This window comes from Diceros bicornis, chromosome 25 (genome assembly GCF_020826845.1).
Source record: "Diceros bicornis minor isolate mBicDic1 chromosome 25, mDicBic1.mat.cur, whole genome shotgun sequence".
In the NCBI taxonomy this organism is placed as follows: Eukaryota; Metazoa; Chordata; class Mammalia; order Perissodactyla; family Rhinocerotidae; genus Diceros; species Diceros bicornis.
The window spans coordinates 16,721,577-16,740,059 of NC_080764.1; the positions used below are offsets into that span (position 1 = coordinate 16,721,577).

General features: G+C 48.1%; 1 protein-coding gene across 2 annotated transcripts in view; it reads right to left on the reverse strand.

The window, feature by feature from the left end:
• ABTB3 (ankyrin repeat and BTB domain containing 3) overlaps positions 1-18,483 on the reverse strand; it is a 305,101-nt gene that overhangs the window by 41,246 nt on the left and 245,372 nt on the right. Inside the window, exons 5-7 of one of the 2 annotated variants that reach the window (XM_058568492.1) lie at positions 5,798-5,963; positions 3,367-3,456; positions 1,321-1,422 (exon numbers count right to left, since the gene is read on the reverse strand). In XM_058568492.1, coding sequence (XP_058424475.1) covers positions 1,321-1,422; positions 3,367-3,456; positions 5,798-5,963 — 358 coding nt within the window. The remainder of the gene's footprint in view (positions 1-1,320; positions 1,423-3,366; positions 3,457-5,797; positions 5,964-18,483) is intronic. The other variant, XM_058568493.1, reaches the window with a different exon arrangement.

An 18,483-nucleotide genomic window follows, 5' to 3' on the forward strand; every position in this document is an offset into this window, starting at 1 on the left:
TAAGATATCTGGGCTTCTTAACAACGGAGATTCCGTCCATGCCGGATCTCACAGTGAATGTGCTCTCAGCATCACTGATGTAAAATGGGGGGTGGGGAGGTGGGAATTTGCCTTCTTTACTCACTTTCCAGGGCTCCCCGAGGGCACAGCCAGGAGGGGCTGCCTACGTGGCATTCCATGATGCATTCGATGGTGCAGCTGCAGCAGAGGGGCGACCTGACTCTGTTGGGCCTTGCTTGGCTGCCCGCTGCTCCCCTCCCTGATTTAAAGGCTGGGGATGCCACTGCATGTTAAGGGGTGGCATCTGTGTCCGCCAGGCCACCCTCCGACCCCTTCTTTCTTAGATTCCTGTACTAGGAGTGGACTGGGCATGATGTTCTAGAAGCAGAAGCCAGCTCTCAGCTCTACCTCCTGAAACATGACTTTGGATCTGTCTTTAGGATTCCCATGACCTAGGAAACAATAAAGGATTCCCGTGGAATTCTAATGTTGCCCAGTGGTCCCTGTAACACTATTTCCTGCTCTGTATAATTCAAAGAGGATTGGACCACATAAAAGAAGGTGAGTTCCTGATGCACCTGAAGCTCAGCACTCACTATGGGGAAGGTGTGGTCATGGACCTGGACGTTGACCTCTTTTTTCTGATGAAGTGAAGACCAAGTTTAAGATCTAGAATGTACTGGATGACTATTCATTGGACACCAACTTAACAACAGCCAGAAAAGGTGCGGGCAATATACACTTGTATGCCCAAAGGATCTCTAAGGAGGACATCTCTCCATACTCGGGGAGCTGTTTCAGAAGACATATGTGAAGGCCCTACTCTAGACCTCCTGGATCTGATTCTCAAGAAGTGGGATCCAAGCAAGCGTCTTTGGGAACCACTCCCTTGGTGACTTGATGCTTCTCTCCACTGGTTGGAAACCACTAGCCTCTAAGCCAATACTGGGGTCAGACCTAAGGGGAGGTTCTAAGGTCTTACACCAGCCAGGTCTTATATTCACGTTCTGACAAGCAAAATGAGCAAATCCGCAAAATCACAGCTCAGGCCCCACCCCCGAGCAACTGGGAACCACTTCGTAGGTTTGCTCTGTGTGTGAGGCTGCATGTGGGTACGTGATAATTTCATATTGGTTAAAGCCAGGCCATATAGATCATTACATATAATATTTTCATTCACGTGATATGAATGTGCTATATTTAATTGCAGTTAACCAATATGAATCTCTTAGGGACTATGCATGCTGGGAGAGGTACAGATTTGCATAATGGAAGAGGTAACACTGAAGGTCAGATGTGGATAGGGAAATACGTTAATACCTGAACTACAGGAATATGTCCATGCAACACAGCAAAAGTCAGAGCCGTCCAATGGCGGGTCTCGGGGTGGACGGATGGATATTTATGAGGAGTACTGACAACCTATAAACAAATTGAAGTTATTTTCAAAATGTGACCTTCACAATACTTAGACTAGCAAATCTGACCTATCTGTGGCTGTGCACCTGGGCTCGAGATGTACAAAAGGACATCCTGAAGGTGTCTTGGGAGATGTTGGTGATGCGGGGTGGTGACTTTATGTCCTCCATGCATAATAAGGACTCCTTTGCTTTTCATCTGAAAGGAGTTAAATGGATTGCTTCTGACCACCTCTAAGGTGCCTTGGAGAAGCTGTAACGGCGGCTACAAGGAGCCAGCTCCCCTACCTGTCTCCTCTTTCTGCTATGGGAGGATGGTGGTTCTGAGAGCCACGGGATGTCAGATAGCATGAGATGCCACTGCCATTACATCCACACCCTTAGGGGAAATTCTGATTCGAACTTTCAAGCCACAGAAGACCACCACCCATCTGACGGAGAAATGTCACTCTCTGATCACAGCTCACCCCATGCCATCCTCATTTCATTCTTCTGCTGGCTTCCCGGTTGACAAGGACTGTCATGCTACTCGAAACCTGGGCACAAAACCTTCCCTGGACACACCGTGAATGAGCAATCTGACATGGGTCTTTCGGGGCGGGGGCCTCAAAATACCCCAGGCCAAGAGAGAGGCGGCAGGGCAGCTGAAGGTTGGGGTCCTGCAGGATCAGCACCCACACATGGCTTTTCTCCCGAACATTCCTGGGGCCATATAACCACATGCATGCTTCATTCAGAGAAGGTGAGTTCACTAAACACCCACAGGCGGAAGGCTTTGAGCTGGGAGCTGTGGGGTGGGCCAGAGAGGACCAGAGAATCCCGCCAGGACCCAGGCTGAAGAGCCCTTGCAGGTGTCTGCACAGGGCCTGAGGATTCAGAGCAGGGGTAAAAAAAAAAACAAACCAAAAACCCAAATATTCGAAACTTAATAAGATCCAAAATGGTGGTTCTGGATCCAAAACTGTGTCTATTGCCTGCTTTCCTGAGATGAATATAAAACTCATTAATTAAAATAAAAAAAAAAAGCATAGTACTAAGACTACAAGGGCATCTAATTTTGAACTAAAAAGGTTTCGCAGGGTGGCTGAGTTACGATTGCAGCATGTCAATCTTCCCAGCTGCTGAGGCTGCCAATAGCCAGCGGCTGGAGAGAGTGAGTCTTAAGACAGCATAGAACATGGTCAGAAAGTGTGATTTCACCTATTACAAGTCTTGGGGGAGTGGAGGGACCATATTAACCGAGTCCCAAACTTCTGCCAGGTACTCTATATTTATTCATTCCAAAAACTCTCTGAGACAGGTGCGATTATTCTCCCATTTTGCAGATGGAGACACTGAGGCTCAGAAAGGTTAAACCACTTGCCCAAGCACAAAAGCAAGTCACTAAGATGCAGCGGTTTCAAAATCTGAACGCAGGTGTCAAATTCTTTGGGGGTGCGCTCTCCACTATACCACACTGCCTCACGGTAGCTTTGCGATCAGCTTTAAGACCTGTGGTTTCAATTCAGCCAAGCAGGTGAGCCAATCAGGATTTGGTGGGGGAGGGTGGAGGATCTGGGGGAGCTACACCTCAGCTCAGGGACGTGGACCAGCATTGCATTAGGCAGAGGGAAAGGGCTGATGGCTCAGGAGAGCTCTCTCTGCCCCGATCCCAGAAGCGATGGATCAGCAGTGAGAATCAGAGACTCAGTACTGCTGAGCCAAGGAAAAGCTGGCGCTCCTTGCAGCTCTGTTGGTTGTTTTGAAATGAAACATACATATAGATAGCACCTTGGAGTTTGGTTGGGCTGGGGCCTCTGGATGGAGGAAATCCATCAGCTGATCTGACCTATTTGCTGGACTGAGCACCCTCAGGCGTTGCTCTTGGGAGAAAAAGCCCCCCCTCTCTTTGCTCGCCTTCCCCTGGGACTGCCAGGCCGAGGGGCCCTGCAGCCCTCTGCACCCTCACCTCCACATTCAGGTCAGCTCCGGCATCCAGCAGCATCTGAACCATCGCCTCGTCCCCTCGGACGCAGGCGTACATCAGGGGGGTCATGCCCTGTGGTGAGTTAAAACCAGAGAACGAAGGTTTACAAGGTGGCTGTGTCACTCAACGACAATAAACAGAAAATCTCACTTGTGTGGAGGAGGCTATGTCTGTACTCAAAATCCAGCATGTAAAAAATAAACATGAGCCCAGTGACTCATAAGGTCATAACCCTCCATATTTTGGAACCCAAAATGGAGGTACGAACGGAACATAAATTGCCTTTTTTGCATTTATCTTTGCTTAAGCTGGAGGATTTTCATTTGTCTGTTTTAGGGTGCCACAGACCTAAGAATGTTTGCTGAAACAAGTGGCTGATTTAAACTTGCAGCTCTTAGGAACTTTCTGGATTCTGCAATATCAGCCCTAAGCTATCTAATTGGTAAACACTGTTTCCTTGACATTCTCTCGTTCATGATATAACAAGTGTCATCTTTGCTCTGCATAAGCTGTTGGTCAGTGTCAAGGGAAACTGGACGCCACTGAGCATGGCCCCATCCCTGACAAGTGGTTTGACATGATCATTTACAAGCAAAAGGCAAGAATATTTGGAACGGTTCTCAGGAATTCCACATCTGCCCGTGACTCCTGCTTATTATAAAGGACCACAACCAACAGAAGGAATGGATGGATTTCTTAACAAACAGTGTTGTGAAGGCAGCTATTTGGGAAAACATTCGAGAGCCTCATTTCACAGCGTACACCAAATTCATTTCTCGTGTGACTAGAGGTATAGAGAAAAAATTAAAACCATAAAGGACATCTAACAGGTCTCTGGATCTGTTTCTAGGCGTAAAAGTAATGGAAGGAATCACAAAGGAAAATCATTACAGTGTTGAGGACACAAAATTGAAAACATTATAAAGCAAATTAAAAGGTAAACAATAAATTGAGACATATTTGTCACATTGTAACAAAGGGTTATATGTTTATATGTAAAGAGCTCTTCTAAATAAAGAAGAAAAACAGTAAAGTGCCAATGAAAAACAGGCAAAAGATTACGAGGGAACACACATATAGTTGGAGGGTGTGTACCAAGAAACAAACTGGGGAAAGCAATTTGAGATTGAGAACCTTAATTAAGGAAGGCTGATGTGCTTCAGCCACTATTTCCACTTTTAAGAATTTCCCTAATGCAATAATCAGAGATTTGAACAAAGACCTGTCCTTGTGTAAGTATATTTAGCTCAGCAATATTGATAGAAGTAATGAGAAACAACCTAAAAATCCAACAACAAGGTATGGTTAACTGAATAAAGAATATGACCATCTTATGTAGCCATTAGAAGCACCTTTTTTTTTTTTTTTAGATTTTTATTTATTTATTTTTTTCCGCCCAAAGCCCCAGTAGATAGTTGCATGTCACAGCTGCACATCCTTCTAGTTGCTGTATGTGGGACGCGGCCTCAGCATGGCTGGAGAAGCGGTGCCTCGGTGCGCGCCCGGGATCTGAACCCAGGCCGCCAGCAGTGGAGTGCGCGCACTTAACCGCTAAGCCACGGGGCCGGCCCAGAAGCACTTTTTTTAAAAAAAAAAAGAATATTTAACGATATTGCAAAGTAACTTTAATAGAAAATATTGGAAAAAGCAATATATAATAAATTCTTGTTTTTTTAAAATAGTATAAATGTGAGTGCGTGTGTGTATATTAGGGCTCCTTGGTGTTGCTCAAGAAAATTATTAGCTGCTATTCCTTCCCTGGACCTCGCTACATGAGCTGCCCGTGAGAGAAGAGCTCCGTCTGTCCCCTGTGACTTTCTATCTGGGGCTCACATTGAAAGCTGCTGTCTATTTTCTCTGTCTGTGACATCTTCACCAACACGGGGTGTCTTCCTGACTGGTAGACACACGAGCCTCTCCCTGTACCCCCATTTCATGGGTTTAGGGGATGGCTGCCTATCTCTGAGATGCCTCCTAGGGTCTCCCTCAGAATGACTTTTGTGTATCTTAAACATACCCTGAAAGTTTGGTGAAAATCTGCCTGGACTTGTTCTGTGATACAGTAACAGACAGAGAGGCAAAGAACTAAATTTAACCATGCTGGAAAAAGAACTTGAAAGACACATACTAAATATAAATGATAGCTGGGTGATGGCATTATTTCCTTTCTGGAATAGGCCTATTTTTCTCTATTTTCCATTTCAGCTGCAATGATCATGTGCTAAGTCTATAAAGATGAACAAGGATATTTTTATATGATATTTTTAGAACTTAAAAAAAAAAAAAAATCACCCTAAGTCACCAGCAGGGGGAGCCTCTGCCCAGTGCCTGCTCTTTCCCTCTTTCCTGCCATGGGGAGGTGCACATGGTTGGCGGGGGTAGGGGTGCCTGTTCAGACACTGGGACCCTGTACCTGTTCGCTCATGGTGTTGATCCCATCGGGCCCCAGGAGAGACACCGCCTGCTTCACCAGGTCTGTCCGCCCACAGTTCAGCATCCGGAAACCCAGGTCCTGCTTAAACTTGGCTTCGATGGCCACTGCGTCCAGCTTCCGGGAAGCGCAAAAGCAGTCGTCGGCCCTAAGGACGGGAGAGATGGTCAGGTGGGTGGCTTCCCCAGGGACTGGTTCTGGAAGCCCATAAGAATTGGGAGGCACCAAGGAGATCTGGCATTTGCTTTTCATGTCAATTGCCTGTTCCTAGGGTCCAATTAAAATATGGATGTCTCCTGACTCTCTTTTATAACTGCTGCTGATCTGTCTTGTGTCTCTGTGCTCCCAAAGCATACTGAACTTAGTAATGGCTAGTATTTACTGAATGTTTACTATGGGCTAGGCACTCTACTAAACTTTACATGAATGAATTGGTTTAATCCTCACACAACCCGGGTATTTTCTTTACCCCTCTTTTGACCATGGGGAACAGACACAGATAAGGGGCCTGCCCAGGGCCACACAGCCAGCAAGACGTGGAGCTGGGATGTGAGCCAAGGCAGTCTCTGAGAGCTGGCCTGTGCACCTACTGTGCCCCCGGTCCCCCGAACACGGCACACATGCTGCCTCTTTCCTCAACGGACTTCCCCTGCAGGCTGGGGACCTATGAGAGCAGGGACTTGTCTAGTGTGGCTCTGCATCCCCGTGCCAGACAGCGCACAGCATGCAGAGGTGCTGAAAAACGTTAGCTAAACAAACACAGAATGGGTGGATTCTCTACATTCAGAGCAGAAGCAGGGCAGAGAAGGGGCAAGATGAAATGAGAGCATAGCGGCAAGGGCCATCAGAAAGTAACCCAGCCAGCTGGGCGCAGCGAGAGTGGGTAGGGAAGAGGTGAGGAGGAGAGTCAACGGATTCAGGAAGGTGATACAAACTCTGCTCGTCAAGGATGTTACCTCCTCCTCACGGTGAACTGATCAATCATTAAATCACTGAGCAGCTGTTTGCGACAAGCTCTGCTCCAGGTGCTGAAGACACGGTGACACATGCCATTGCCCCTGCCCTGGGGGCCCACCGCCCAGAAGGGGAGAGGGCACAGGCACTGGTCATTATAATTCCATGTGGCAAATGCGATGACTGAGGGATCAGAGACATGCACCAAACGGACCCTAGGGGATCCAGCAAGGCTTCCAGGGGGAGGTGACCCCTGAGCTGTGTCTTAAATAAGGAGACAGGAGAAGAGAGGGCAGAAGGACTTCGAGCAGGGCCAGTGGGAGCAAGAACCTGGAGATGAGACATGGCAGGCTGTGTAAGGGTAACTCTGGGGTTTTAGTGTCTCTGGGGCATAAACTTCTAGGCAGTGCCAGAGCTGAGGGTGGTGAGGTAGGCAGGGGCCAGATTACAGGGGACATTTCCCTAATCCTTAAGGCTCTAGACTTTATCCTTAAAAGCCATCGAGGGTTTTTCAGCAGGCAGGAGAGCGATATGGTTGGATGGCCGACTCGAGAAGGGTGGGCCTGAGGGGAGCCAACCCTAGAGGTGGAGACGTGTCAGTGGTAGATAAACTAGCGGAATGGACAGAAGAAGCCACCGCCAGAGGTGAAGTGACGAGGGGCTGAGTGAAGGCGGTGGCTGCTAGGGTGGAGTAGAGCTTGTGGATTCCATCTTCTCCACCTATAGGTGCCCATTTCTCAGATTATGGCCCCGGCCCCGAGCATGGTGAACCACACACTTGCGTCAGCTGGAGTCAGCACTGTCCAGACCCCTTCATATTCCTTCCTCTTGCTAATTCACAGGGTGGAAACTGAGGGAAGGAGCCAGGTGTGGAGAATTCCTGGTCCCACTCCTACCTCTAACTAACACCCTCTGTGGCATAAGGATGGGTTAAGTGTGTGAGGGAACGACCTTCTTTTTTATCCTTGGAGGAAATGAGAGGGGCTACTGTTCCAGCAAGTTTATGGCACTAAGGCTCCTGTTCATCAGTAAGGCTAGGATCTGGGGGAGAGTGCTTGAGGGGTGATTCATAAAGAGAGCCTCGGGAAGTAGGTGGGGTGGCTGTGCGCTCGACACATATCTAATTGGGTTCCTGAGATATCATTCATCTCTGCTGGCAGAGGAGCCTTGGGCAGAAGGCTATCCTGAAACAGGAGCCCAGAGATAGGAGATGCTAGGGCCCTCGATAGGAGACACTAGGGGGTTGCTTTTGGCCACCAGGGGGAGACGATGCAGTGAAGATAGAATCCAGAGGCAAGAAGCTTGGTGTTGATACGGGGTCTGCTCTGCATACAGGCTTCAGGGACTGGGTGTCAGGCCAGGACTCCAAGGGCCTTTTGTATGAGAGCACTGGGAGGAACTAAGAAAGGTACTTAGCGGCCCATAGTTGCCCAGGACCCTGGACTCCAGGATTAAGATCTTTTCATGGCAGATGGGGGAGCCAAGACCACCCGACACTGTTGAAAGACTCTCCAGGGAAGCCTGAGGGCTCCCCAGGTGGTGGGGGAGGACTAAGGACGCTGGGCCTAGCTTTAGACCACGGCATCAGCAACCAAGATGTGAACTTCTAGGGCACAGAACGGGGCTCTGCCATGAGGCCCAGTTCATGGGGCTTTGGACTTGAGAATCCTACAGCTGGGGTTGCCAGATTTAGCAAATAAAAACATTTTAGCACATACTGCATGAATCAGACTTACACTAAAACATTATTTACTGTTTATCTAAAATTGAAATTTAACTTTTAACCGGGAAAAGGGCAGAGCCGCTTGCCATGATCCAACAAGAACACGAAGAGAGACCATGGATCCTGCTAAAGTGTAGACAGCACCTATCGGCAGGGGGAGAGGGAAGACCCTTGGTGCAGCAGCAGGCTTCATCAAAGGGACCAATGTTCCCTAAACAATGGTTAAGGAATAAGCTTCAGGCCAAATGGAGAGGACAGAGAGAGAAGGGTTAGAGCAACAGGGCAAGGTCCTGGGGTATCCATCACAGAAGCTTCCAGAGAGGGAAGGGTGGGGTCTGCACGTGCTGTACTGAAGAGTCTGGAGCCTTGATTGGGGGTGTGTGTGCAAATCTTGAGAAGTATCAGATTTGACTAATTGTCAGGAAAACCTTTCTTGCAACGGACTACTATCTCATTCTGGTAGAGGCTGTCTTGTGAGATCTAGAGCCTCCTTCTTGGGAGCAAAGATGCTATGAATTGTCATTGTCACTGAATTTGCAATTTCCTCTTTCCTGTCTGTGTCTAAGTCCCTTCTGCTCGATGCTTGATTGACTCTCTCAAATAATCATTTTTTTCTAGAGTCAAGCTAAATTCCATGCGACTGGATAAATGTCACTGAGCACCTACTGTGTGCGGGCACCAAGCAAAGGGGCTGGGAGGAGGAAGACACAGACCCCACCCCGCGTTCACTGAGCCCCCAGACTGGTAAACCAGTAATTCTGAGAACATCAGGAGAAGTGTTTAGCAGCTACAGAGGTCCTTGATTTTAATTAGAAAGAGACAAATGGCAAGAAAATTACTGTAGCGAAGATGATGCTGATGATAATTGTTATTAGAGGAAGCTAACGTTGAGTGAATACTTACTACTGAAATCTAAGCTCTTTCCATGTATTAACTCAGACAACGATCACCACAAGCCCACCGTGTAGGTGATATCAGGAGCGCCATTCCATTCGCCATGGAGAAACTGCCCAAGTCACAGAGCCAGTAAGCAGTGAGCCAGGGTTTGACCCTGGCTATCTGACACCCCAGCCTGCCCACCTCTCTGTGGGACCTGGCACTTCTGTATCGTGCTGATGTGCCCACATATACCACTGCCTACTTGAGTGCGTCTCTTGGATGTCTCTCAGACCCTCAAATTTGGCATATCCAAAACGGAACTTTTAATAACATGTCCACCCCCCACCCGTCAACCATGTCTTCCTGTCATCCCATCTCCATAAATGGCACCACTGTCTACCCAGGTGCTCAGGCCAGAACGTTCTCTCATGCCCATAGCCATTCCGTCAGCTGTTGATTTGGCCACCCAAATCCCAAATTCCAAATCCACCTCTCTCCACCCCCACTGCCCATACCCTGGTTCCAAATGCCAGCACCTCTTGCCTAGATTATGGCAGTGGCTGCCTAACTGGTCTTCCTGCTTTCATTCTTCTCTCCATCCAAACCAGTCTCTCACACAAGGTCAGAGCGAGCTTAAAGTGTAAGTAGGACCATGTTAGCCTCTGCTTAAACCCTTCCAGTGCCTTCCCACGTACTGAGAATAGAATGCAGCTCCTCACATATGGCCTACAGGGCTTTGCAGACGCGGGGCCCTGCCCTGCTCTCCAGCTTGCCTTCCTCCTACACTCTGCGCCAACAACTCTCCTTCTGTCCCTTCAATGGCCAGGGGCTTTCCTGTCCTGAGGACTTTACTCCTGCTATTCCGTCTCGCCGGCATGCCCTTCCCCTGGCTCTTTGCAGGGCTGGCTCCTTCTCACCCCTCAAGTGTGAACTTGAACGTAATGTCCAAAGGAGGGCTTATCTGAGCAGTGTCTCTAAGGGAGGGTATGCCCCTCTCCTGTCTTTACCGCCCCTCCCACCCCCCATCTCCAGGCCAATTTCATCTGTCTCCTTGTTAGCATCTTTCACAGTCGGTGACTATTTTATTTATTGTTTTTGCTTTTTTAAAAGTTTGTATTTTCTGTGAGAATGTCAGCCTCCGGGGGGCAGGACCACCTCTATCTCGTCTGCTGTATCCCCACAGAGCCTGAAGCATACGGCATTAACCCACAGGTGAGCCACGCACGACCCACCATCCACTCTTGAGAGCAGGTCCCAGGAATCACCTGTTTATCAAGAATCCATCGGTCAAACAAAGTTAGTGATGGCTCTGGTTACTGAATTTTACCAGCCAAGGCAGGAAAGCAAACGAAAGCAAGTAAGAAACATTTTCCATAAAAGTCTGTGAAAACATGGCTTTATGTTCAACCTGGTTTGTTAGAAAATTTAATTCTGCCAAAAACTTATTTCCTGTAAACACAACTCGGAGCTCCATTTCCTCTTTCTGGAAAGTCTCTGAAGGATCTGCCACTGAAGACCAACAGGTCCCCCTGGCCTGGACAAACAGCGTGCCCTCCTGAGTGCGAGACTTATTTATGCGAAATCGATTAAGCCGTCCCCTGGGGCTTTGCCAGAAAGTAATCAACTTTGTGGTTTTCCCTTCGATCAGCTTTCAATGATGCCAAAAGAAATCTGATCAATTTAAGTAAGAGGTCAGCTACGCAGGCGGTCAGTTTCTCTAGGGCCCCGGCCCCAAGAGACTGGCTCACCGTCTTCTGCTGCTTCAGGAACGTGACTTCAGAAAGACGTTTTCCAGGAGGGCTTCAGGCCTGAGGGCAGCCAGCAATTGTGTGGCTTCTTCTCCCCTGGGAAGGTGGCGGAGCGAGGCAGGATGTTGATGCATTCTGCTGATCTCTTGATGCACTCCCAGGACAAATGTAAGCTGGTAAGGCCACACTTTATTTATTGATTAATTTTTTAATTTTTAAAGTTAGCATAGACGAGCAGACCTGACTCTGCTATTTAGCTGCTGTGTAATCTTAAGGGAACTTACTTAACCCCCTTGTCATTCAGCTTTCTCATCCGTAAAATGAGTTTAGGAATAACACCTTCTCAGAGGATTTTGGGTGCAGATTAAATGAGATAATCCAGGTACAGTGCTTAGAAGAATAGAGAGTTTAGCACACGGTTCTCATTAAATGTTCGCGATCTCATATCATAAGCATTACTATAAATCACAGAGCAAGGTGCAGATGGTTTGGAGAGAATATACTTTGGAAGAAGCAAATAGAGGCATAGAAACTAAAGAACATTATAGTCATGCACTGCATCACGATGTTTCGGTCAGTGATGGACCATATGCACGACAGGTCCTGCAAGATGAGTACCATACAGCCTAGGTGTGTGGTAGGCTACACCATCTAGCTGTGTGTAAGTACACTCTATGATGTTCACACAACCATGAAATTGACTAACGATGCGTTTCTTAGAACGTGTCCCTGTCGTTCAGTGACACGACTGTATAGTAAAAGAGCTTCTTAAGGTCTCAAATTAGACATCATATCTAACAAATGCCACCAGAATAAAGGCGGTCCTCGTCCCAGTGGGGAAACCCTGGCCCCTAGAAAGGCTTCCGTCCCTCCCTATCCAGCATGGTTTTGCAAGCAAACTGTAAGTGATGACGGAGGCTGGGGAGGAGGGGGAACGGAGTCACGCTTGATGAAAGTTTCTGGAAGAGTTCTAAAGCAGGAAAAGGCAGGGCCTCTCATGGTGCTCCCAGCCCCTCTTTCCTCCTCCACCCCCAGGACCAATCCTGACCCCACAGGTGCTGGAAGGTAACAGGCAGCTCCCAGGTTCCCTGAGCTCTGACTCCAGTGTAACTCAGGGGAGCCCATCCCCAAGGGTGTGGGCTCGGATGCCAGACGGCCTGGGCTCATCACTTGACTCTGCCCTCACTACTGGTCATGCTGTGCGACTAACCCTGCACAGGTTACTTAATCTCATTTACTTTTCTCACGTGTGAAATGGGGACATTAACATTACTCTACACGTTTTACTTATTTAACAAATACTTAGAGAGCACTTACCACGTACCAGGCCTATTATAAGCTTTTTAAAAATATTAACTTTAATTCTCACAATAACCCCATGAGGAAGGCATTATTATTATCAACCTATATTACACATAAGGAAAAATGGGGCACAGAGAGGTTAATTAACTTGCTCATTGTCACACAGCTAATAAGGAGGAGTCAGGATTTGAACTCAGGCAGTCTGGCTCTGGAGTCTGTCCCACTAACCGCTCTGTACAACCCAGTTCTTAGTGACGTGCGGGCAATCACTGGGTTTCCAAGGGGCCTCCTCACGTCTGACTCTGGGATCTGTACCCTGAAAAGGCCCAAACAGCCCTCACAACCATGATCTCCCTCATCAGTAATAAAAAAGCCACCCTTTACTGCATGCTCTTTATGTGCCAGGCACCGTGCTAAGCGCTCAGTTCCCACCACTTCAATTGGTCCTCTCCTTGAAGGAGCTGTTGTTGTTATTATCATTATTCCCACTCTATTGGCAAAGAAAGTGAAGCTCAGGTCTGAGTGTCTGACACCAAAGCCTGTGCCCCATGGAGCAGGCAGATCCTAGCGCCCGAGACCCGAGCTCGCATCCCCGCTTGGCTTCCTACCTGCTACCTTGGACAGGGAACTTCACCTCTCCAAGCCTGTTTCCCCATCTGCGAAACAGGGATGACAGTACTTACTGTCTGTATCTGAGATGGCGATTAGAGAGAACACTTTCCCACCACTCAGCACAGCATGTGACAATAATTGCCCAATACATGCAATGCACACTTATTACTATACTCTTACAGTTAATTGCAGGTCCTCTTTCCAGGAATTTAATCAGGACACCTGGAAGTGCTCCTGCCGCCACCCTCTAACCACACAACCCTCCAGTCCCAGGAAAGGTCTTTCCTTGCCCCTAAGGCCCTTCCCAGTGGGTCTGGAGCCCGGCACCTCTGAGCGCAGCCCTCCCGCAGCCTCTCGTTGCTCCCGTGGCTTCTCGCTTCCCCTTCCATACATTTCTGTCCTTCATCTGGGTCTCAACAGCAGGCTGGCAGCCTGGGGCAGAGCAACTTCCAAGGCCCCTCTCTGAGGCAGCAGCCTGGGGTCAGCCTGGGGGGCCGAGTGAGGGGAGAGGCGGCTTTGCCCTGCTCACATGGAAGATGCCCGCGCCCACCATCGCAGGATGTGGGCTGAGGTGTTTAGCCGCTATGGGGACGACTAAGAGAGGACGCAGCCCCCTCTGCTGCCTGGGGCCCCAGGACCCATGATGTGGTTCACAGGATGGCTCCCAAGGCCAGCGGTCAGATTTGTTGCCTTGGGACAGAGTAAAGATGTTAACAATAATCGGAGAAATAGTAAAGATTTCCGGTTTCCCTAACACAGTATAGTTAATCTAATAATAATAATAATGACATTTACAGATAGCTTTCCACGTGCTAAACATTTCACATGTAATAGCTCTTCTCATCCTCAAAATAACTCCATGGACTGGGCACTGTCTCTTCATTCTACAGATGAAACACCGGAGGCACGGAGGTTATGCCACTCGCCCAAGGTCACACAGCTCGCAGGAGAGAGAGCTGGCATTCACCCTGGTGGTCTGACTCCGGAGTCCACGCTCGCATCTTGCTTAACCCCTCACAGGAACACGACAGGCAGGTTTCCATATCCCCATCTTATAGATGCGCAAACAGAGACTGAGAGGAGTGAAGCCCTAAAGCCACCCGGCTCCTTCTCCCTCCCTGTCAGCCCAGACAGTCTCATCTCAAAGTAGGGCTTAAGCAAGACGTGGGTCTGTGTGTGAGTTCCCACACTCTGTCCCAGCCCTATTCCACAGAATCCAACATTATTGCAGGCCTACTGTGTGCCACACACCGGGGGCACAGAGAAGCCACCAGGGTGAGATTTCTGCCCCAGAGAAGCTTGGAGGCTGAGGGACGTGCCATGACCCAGTCATCCCCACAGACAGTTCACTGAGTGCCAGCCTCAGGCCAGGCCCCAGGTCAGGGGCTGGGGCCGGCAGCCAGTGAGCAGACCTGGGCCCCACCCTCCTAGGCTGTCTCGGAGAAGGATATTAAGCAAGCTGTTTGGCCACACAGGTGACTACATAATTGAAAAATGAAGGTGCCTAGGGGAGAAAAACGAGAGTACAATACTAACTCAGGATAGTACTTGAGGATCAAGTTGCCAGCCTTTCATATTTCTCTGCGGGGACATCAGAGATGCATGACCTCCAGGAGCAGACAACAATGCTGATCTCATTTATCCGGATACTCAGAAACTCACTGAAGGGTAGCAGGAAAAACTACAGATGTTGAGATTTATGCCAACACAGCCCATTGGCAGTCAACACCCCCACTACCTCTTCAGGAGCTCAGGATAACACTGTGTTGGCTGTGAAACAACACCTAAACCAGGGATGGAAAACAGGGTTCATCTCCACCAAACTCTGATTCATTGGTATGGCTGATTGGAGTATCGTGTTAAGGAGGATTCTGAGGCCATGTCTAGACTTACCCAGGAAGTAGGAACCTTATAGAACAGTTCTGACAGCAACTGGTAAGGCAGGAATAGGGTTAGTGGTTTTAAGTCATGGTTGTACCACTCATTAGCTGTGTGACCTTGGATAAATCACATTTCCTCTGACAGCCTCAGTTTTTATCTGTAAAATGGGGGTGTTGGGCTAGTCAAGCTCTTAGGTGCTTCCAAGCACGGACATTCTCTGAGTTTATCATGTGTTTTCTGGTGCTCATGCACCATTCCTTACTGTGCAATAGCTTTTCTCCCTTCCTCCATCCCAACATTCTAGCTTCTCTGTTTTTGCTCTTATTTCATGCAAACACTTACTACTGTGGCCAAGAGGATCACCTGGGAACGAAACGGTGGCAACGAGTGCTAACTGTCCCTCAGCATCCATTCTCCCCTTCTTCCTTGTAGTAATACCGAATCGCCTGCCCTCACTGAGTTTTGGCTTGGGCACAGGGCTGTCCAGCTAGAGGTCACATTTCCCCTTGTGGCTAGCTATAGCCATGTGACTAAGTTCTCACCAACAAAACACGAGCAGAGGTGTTGCAGAAACTTCTGTGTCCTGTAGTGTGCCGGAGCCAGCTCACACTGGGTGTGAAAGCCGATTGTGCACATCTTCCTCACTCTGTGTTCAGTGACATTTCACTGCTAGCTTGAAATCCACCACAGTGGGAGTATTTACACCACGGAAACTAGCAAACACTACAAAGCATGGCTCCCGCTGCCCTCTTGGGACAGACGGTTGTTAAACACTTACGAGCACACCACTCTCTACGTCACTTGCTTAAAAGGAAGCTCCTAGCCCTGGGCTTCCCCTATTTCCCCCTCCCCAGCTGATAAGCAGACTTGCCAACGTCCTGGCTCTAACCATGCAGGAGAGCCCAATGCTCTGCGGCAGGGTCGGTAAACTTTTTCTTAACGTGTGAGACAGGCACTATTTTAGGCTTGTAGGCTAGATGATCTCTGCTGTAACTACTCAAGTCAGCTCTTGGGGCTTGAGAATAGCCATAGACAGTATGTAAACAAACAGGTGTGGCTGTGTTCCAATAAAACTTTATTTAAAAAAGTAAGAAGCTGACTCATGGGCTATAGTTTGCTGACCCCTGCTCTAAAGGAACTGCAGAGCAACAAGATGGAAGGAAGTTGGGTCTTCAAAAGATCTTGTGGAGCAGAGTTGCCCCATCTGCCCACACTGGCTGATCTTTTACATGAAGGAGAAATAAATGTCTTAGTTAAGCCATTGTACTCTGGAGTCACTCTGTTGTCATTTATCCAACCAATACAGGAACTAAGAAAATAACTGTCCCTATAGCTACTCTCCTAAGAAGTCAGAATGGAAACACGCCTTTACCGGAATTTAAAGGGCCAGATCTGGCTGCTTTCTCCAATGTCCTAATTCCTGTGGCTCTAGATAAGAATACTAGAGTCTGCGGGTCCAGGCACAAAGTATCTAGGAAAGTAGGTTTCTGGGTTTTGTGTACAAGAGTCTACAGGGACAAAAGCAAGCCAATGTTGCCCTGAGTATGCCTGTGTTACACCAGTCAGGCTGCCTGGGGGGACCCCGAGAGACACATAAGGGCTGTGGGCGCATCCTGCTATGCCCAGCTCTAGTTTCCCAGTTTACTGGGCACCTGGATGAGGTCAGCCTGTGGGGAAACAAGGCCAAGAATTTGTAGGTTTACACTTTTCTTTAAAAGCAGCCCAGTGCGGCTCATAGAGCCACAAAGAAAGCCACATTCTGTTCTGGCTGTAAGGCACAGGCGGTCTGCCTGGAAGAGAACGTCAGGAAGGAGGAGAGTACCGGGCCCAGGTGCACAGGGACAAACTCTAGGCCGGCGCAGTCCTAAGACTCATGCTGCCGACATGGGGTTTGAAAACTTTTATGTGGGGCACACACATGCCCAGTTCTCCCTGCTGTCTTACATCCAGCTGGGTCCACTCATCTGTGTTCCCTGCCTGGCCCCGGGGCCTCTGAGTTTGGACTTTGGACTAGAGAAGGGTGAAATGTGGTAAGGTCTAGTATCATAGATGGACATTAAGGAACTACTATTTTAAGAAATCTTCAGGGGCCGGCCCGGTGGCTTAGCGGTTGAGTGTGCGCGCTCTGCTACTGGCGGTCCGGGTTTCGATCCCGGGCGCACACCGACACACGGCTTCTCCGGCCATGCTGAGGCCGCATCCCACGTACAGCAACTAGAAGGATGTGCAACTATGACATACAACTATCTACTGGGGCTTTGGGGAAAAAAAGGAGGAGGATTGGCAATAGAAGTTAGCTCAGAGCCGGTCTTCCTCAGCAAAAAGAGAAGGATTAGCATGGATGTTAGCTCAGGGCTGATCTTCCTCACACACACACAAAAAAATAAATAAATAAAACTGTTTGGAAAAAAAAAGAAATCTTCATTAATTCATTCTGATCACCCATTATATTTCAAGTAGTGTGCAAGGTACTCTGTGTGCTGCCATATCAAAATATTTTATTGCCTCCCAAATAATAATAATAGCATTTTATTATTAATAATATATCACATATATATATTTTATAAAATAATAATATAAAAATATAAATATAAAATAATAATAATATAAAATATATTATTATTTAAAATAATAACAACATATAAATAACATAAATAATATAGCATTTATTGTGTGCCAGGAACTATATATTTATACACACACATACACATATATACTCATTCACATATATGATCTTACCTAATCCTTATTTATTTTGTCTTTTTTTTGCTGAGGAAGATTTTCCCTGAGCTAACATTTGTTGCCAATCTTCCTCTTTTTGCTTGAGGAAGATTTGCCTTGAGGTAACATCTGTGCCAGTCTTCATCTACTTTGTATGTGGGTCGCCACCACAGCACGGCCGCTGACGAGTGGTGTAGGTCTGTGCCCGGGAACCAAACCTAGGCCACCAAAGTGGAGCACGCTGAACTCAACCACTAGGCCATGGGGCCGGCCCCCTATCTAATCCTTATTTTAACACTATAAAATTTATCTTCATCTTTCAAAAGAGGAAAGTGCAGCGCAGAGCAGCTAAGAAATTCACCCCAGCTCACAGAGCCAGCAAGTGGGAGAACTGAGATTTGAACCACGCAGGCTGTTTCTGGAGCCCTGTTCTTACCACCTCACTTGATGGCCTCTCTGTGGCACCAAAGGCCTTCTAGGTTTGCTTAGATTCTGTTCAAATGCTGCCTGGGTCACTGCTAGATGCCAGGTACTGGGCTGGGTGCCAAAGAAATAAAAATTCCCAACCATGGGCTTCAAATTCAAGGCCCTCTTGTAATTGCCCTTCTAGAAAGTTCCTCATCTCTCAACCACTTCTTCTTTCTCACTGTTCCAGCCAGCAAGGCCTGCTCCATACACATATTTCCTGACCGCTTTCTAGCCTGCATGCATGGTGTACCCCTCACTTCAAATCCCCCCGCCCTGCCCCCCATATCCTGCTTTCCTTCAGGTCATATTCTAGAGACAAGTCCAATATAACAGCTTCTGACTTGCAGAACCCCTGAACATCAGTGCTGAAAGAGAGCACT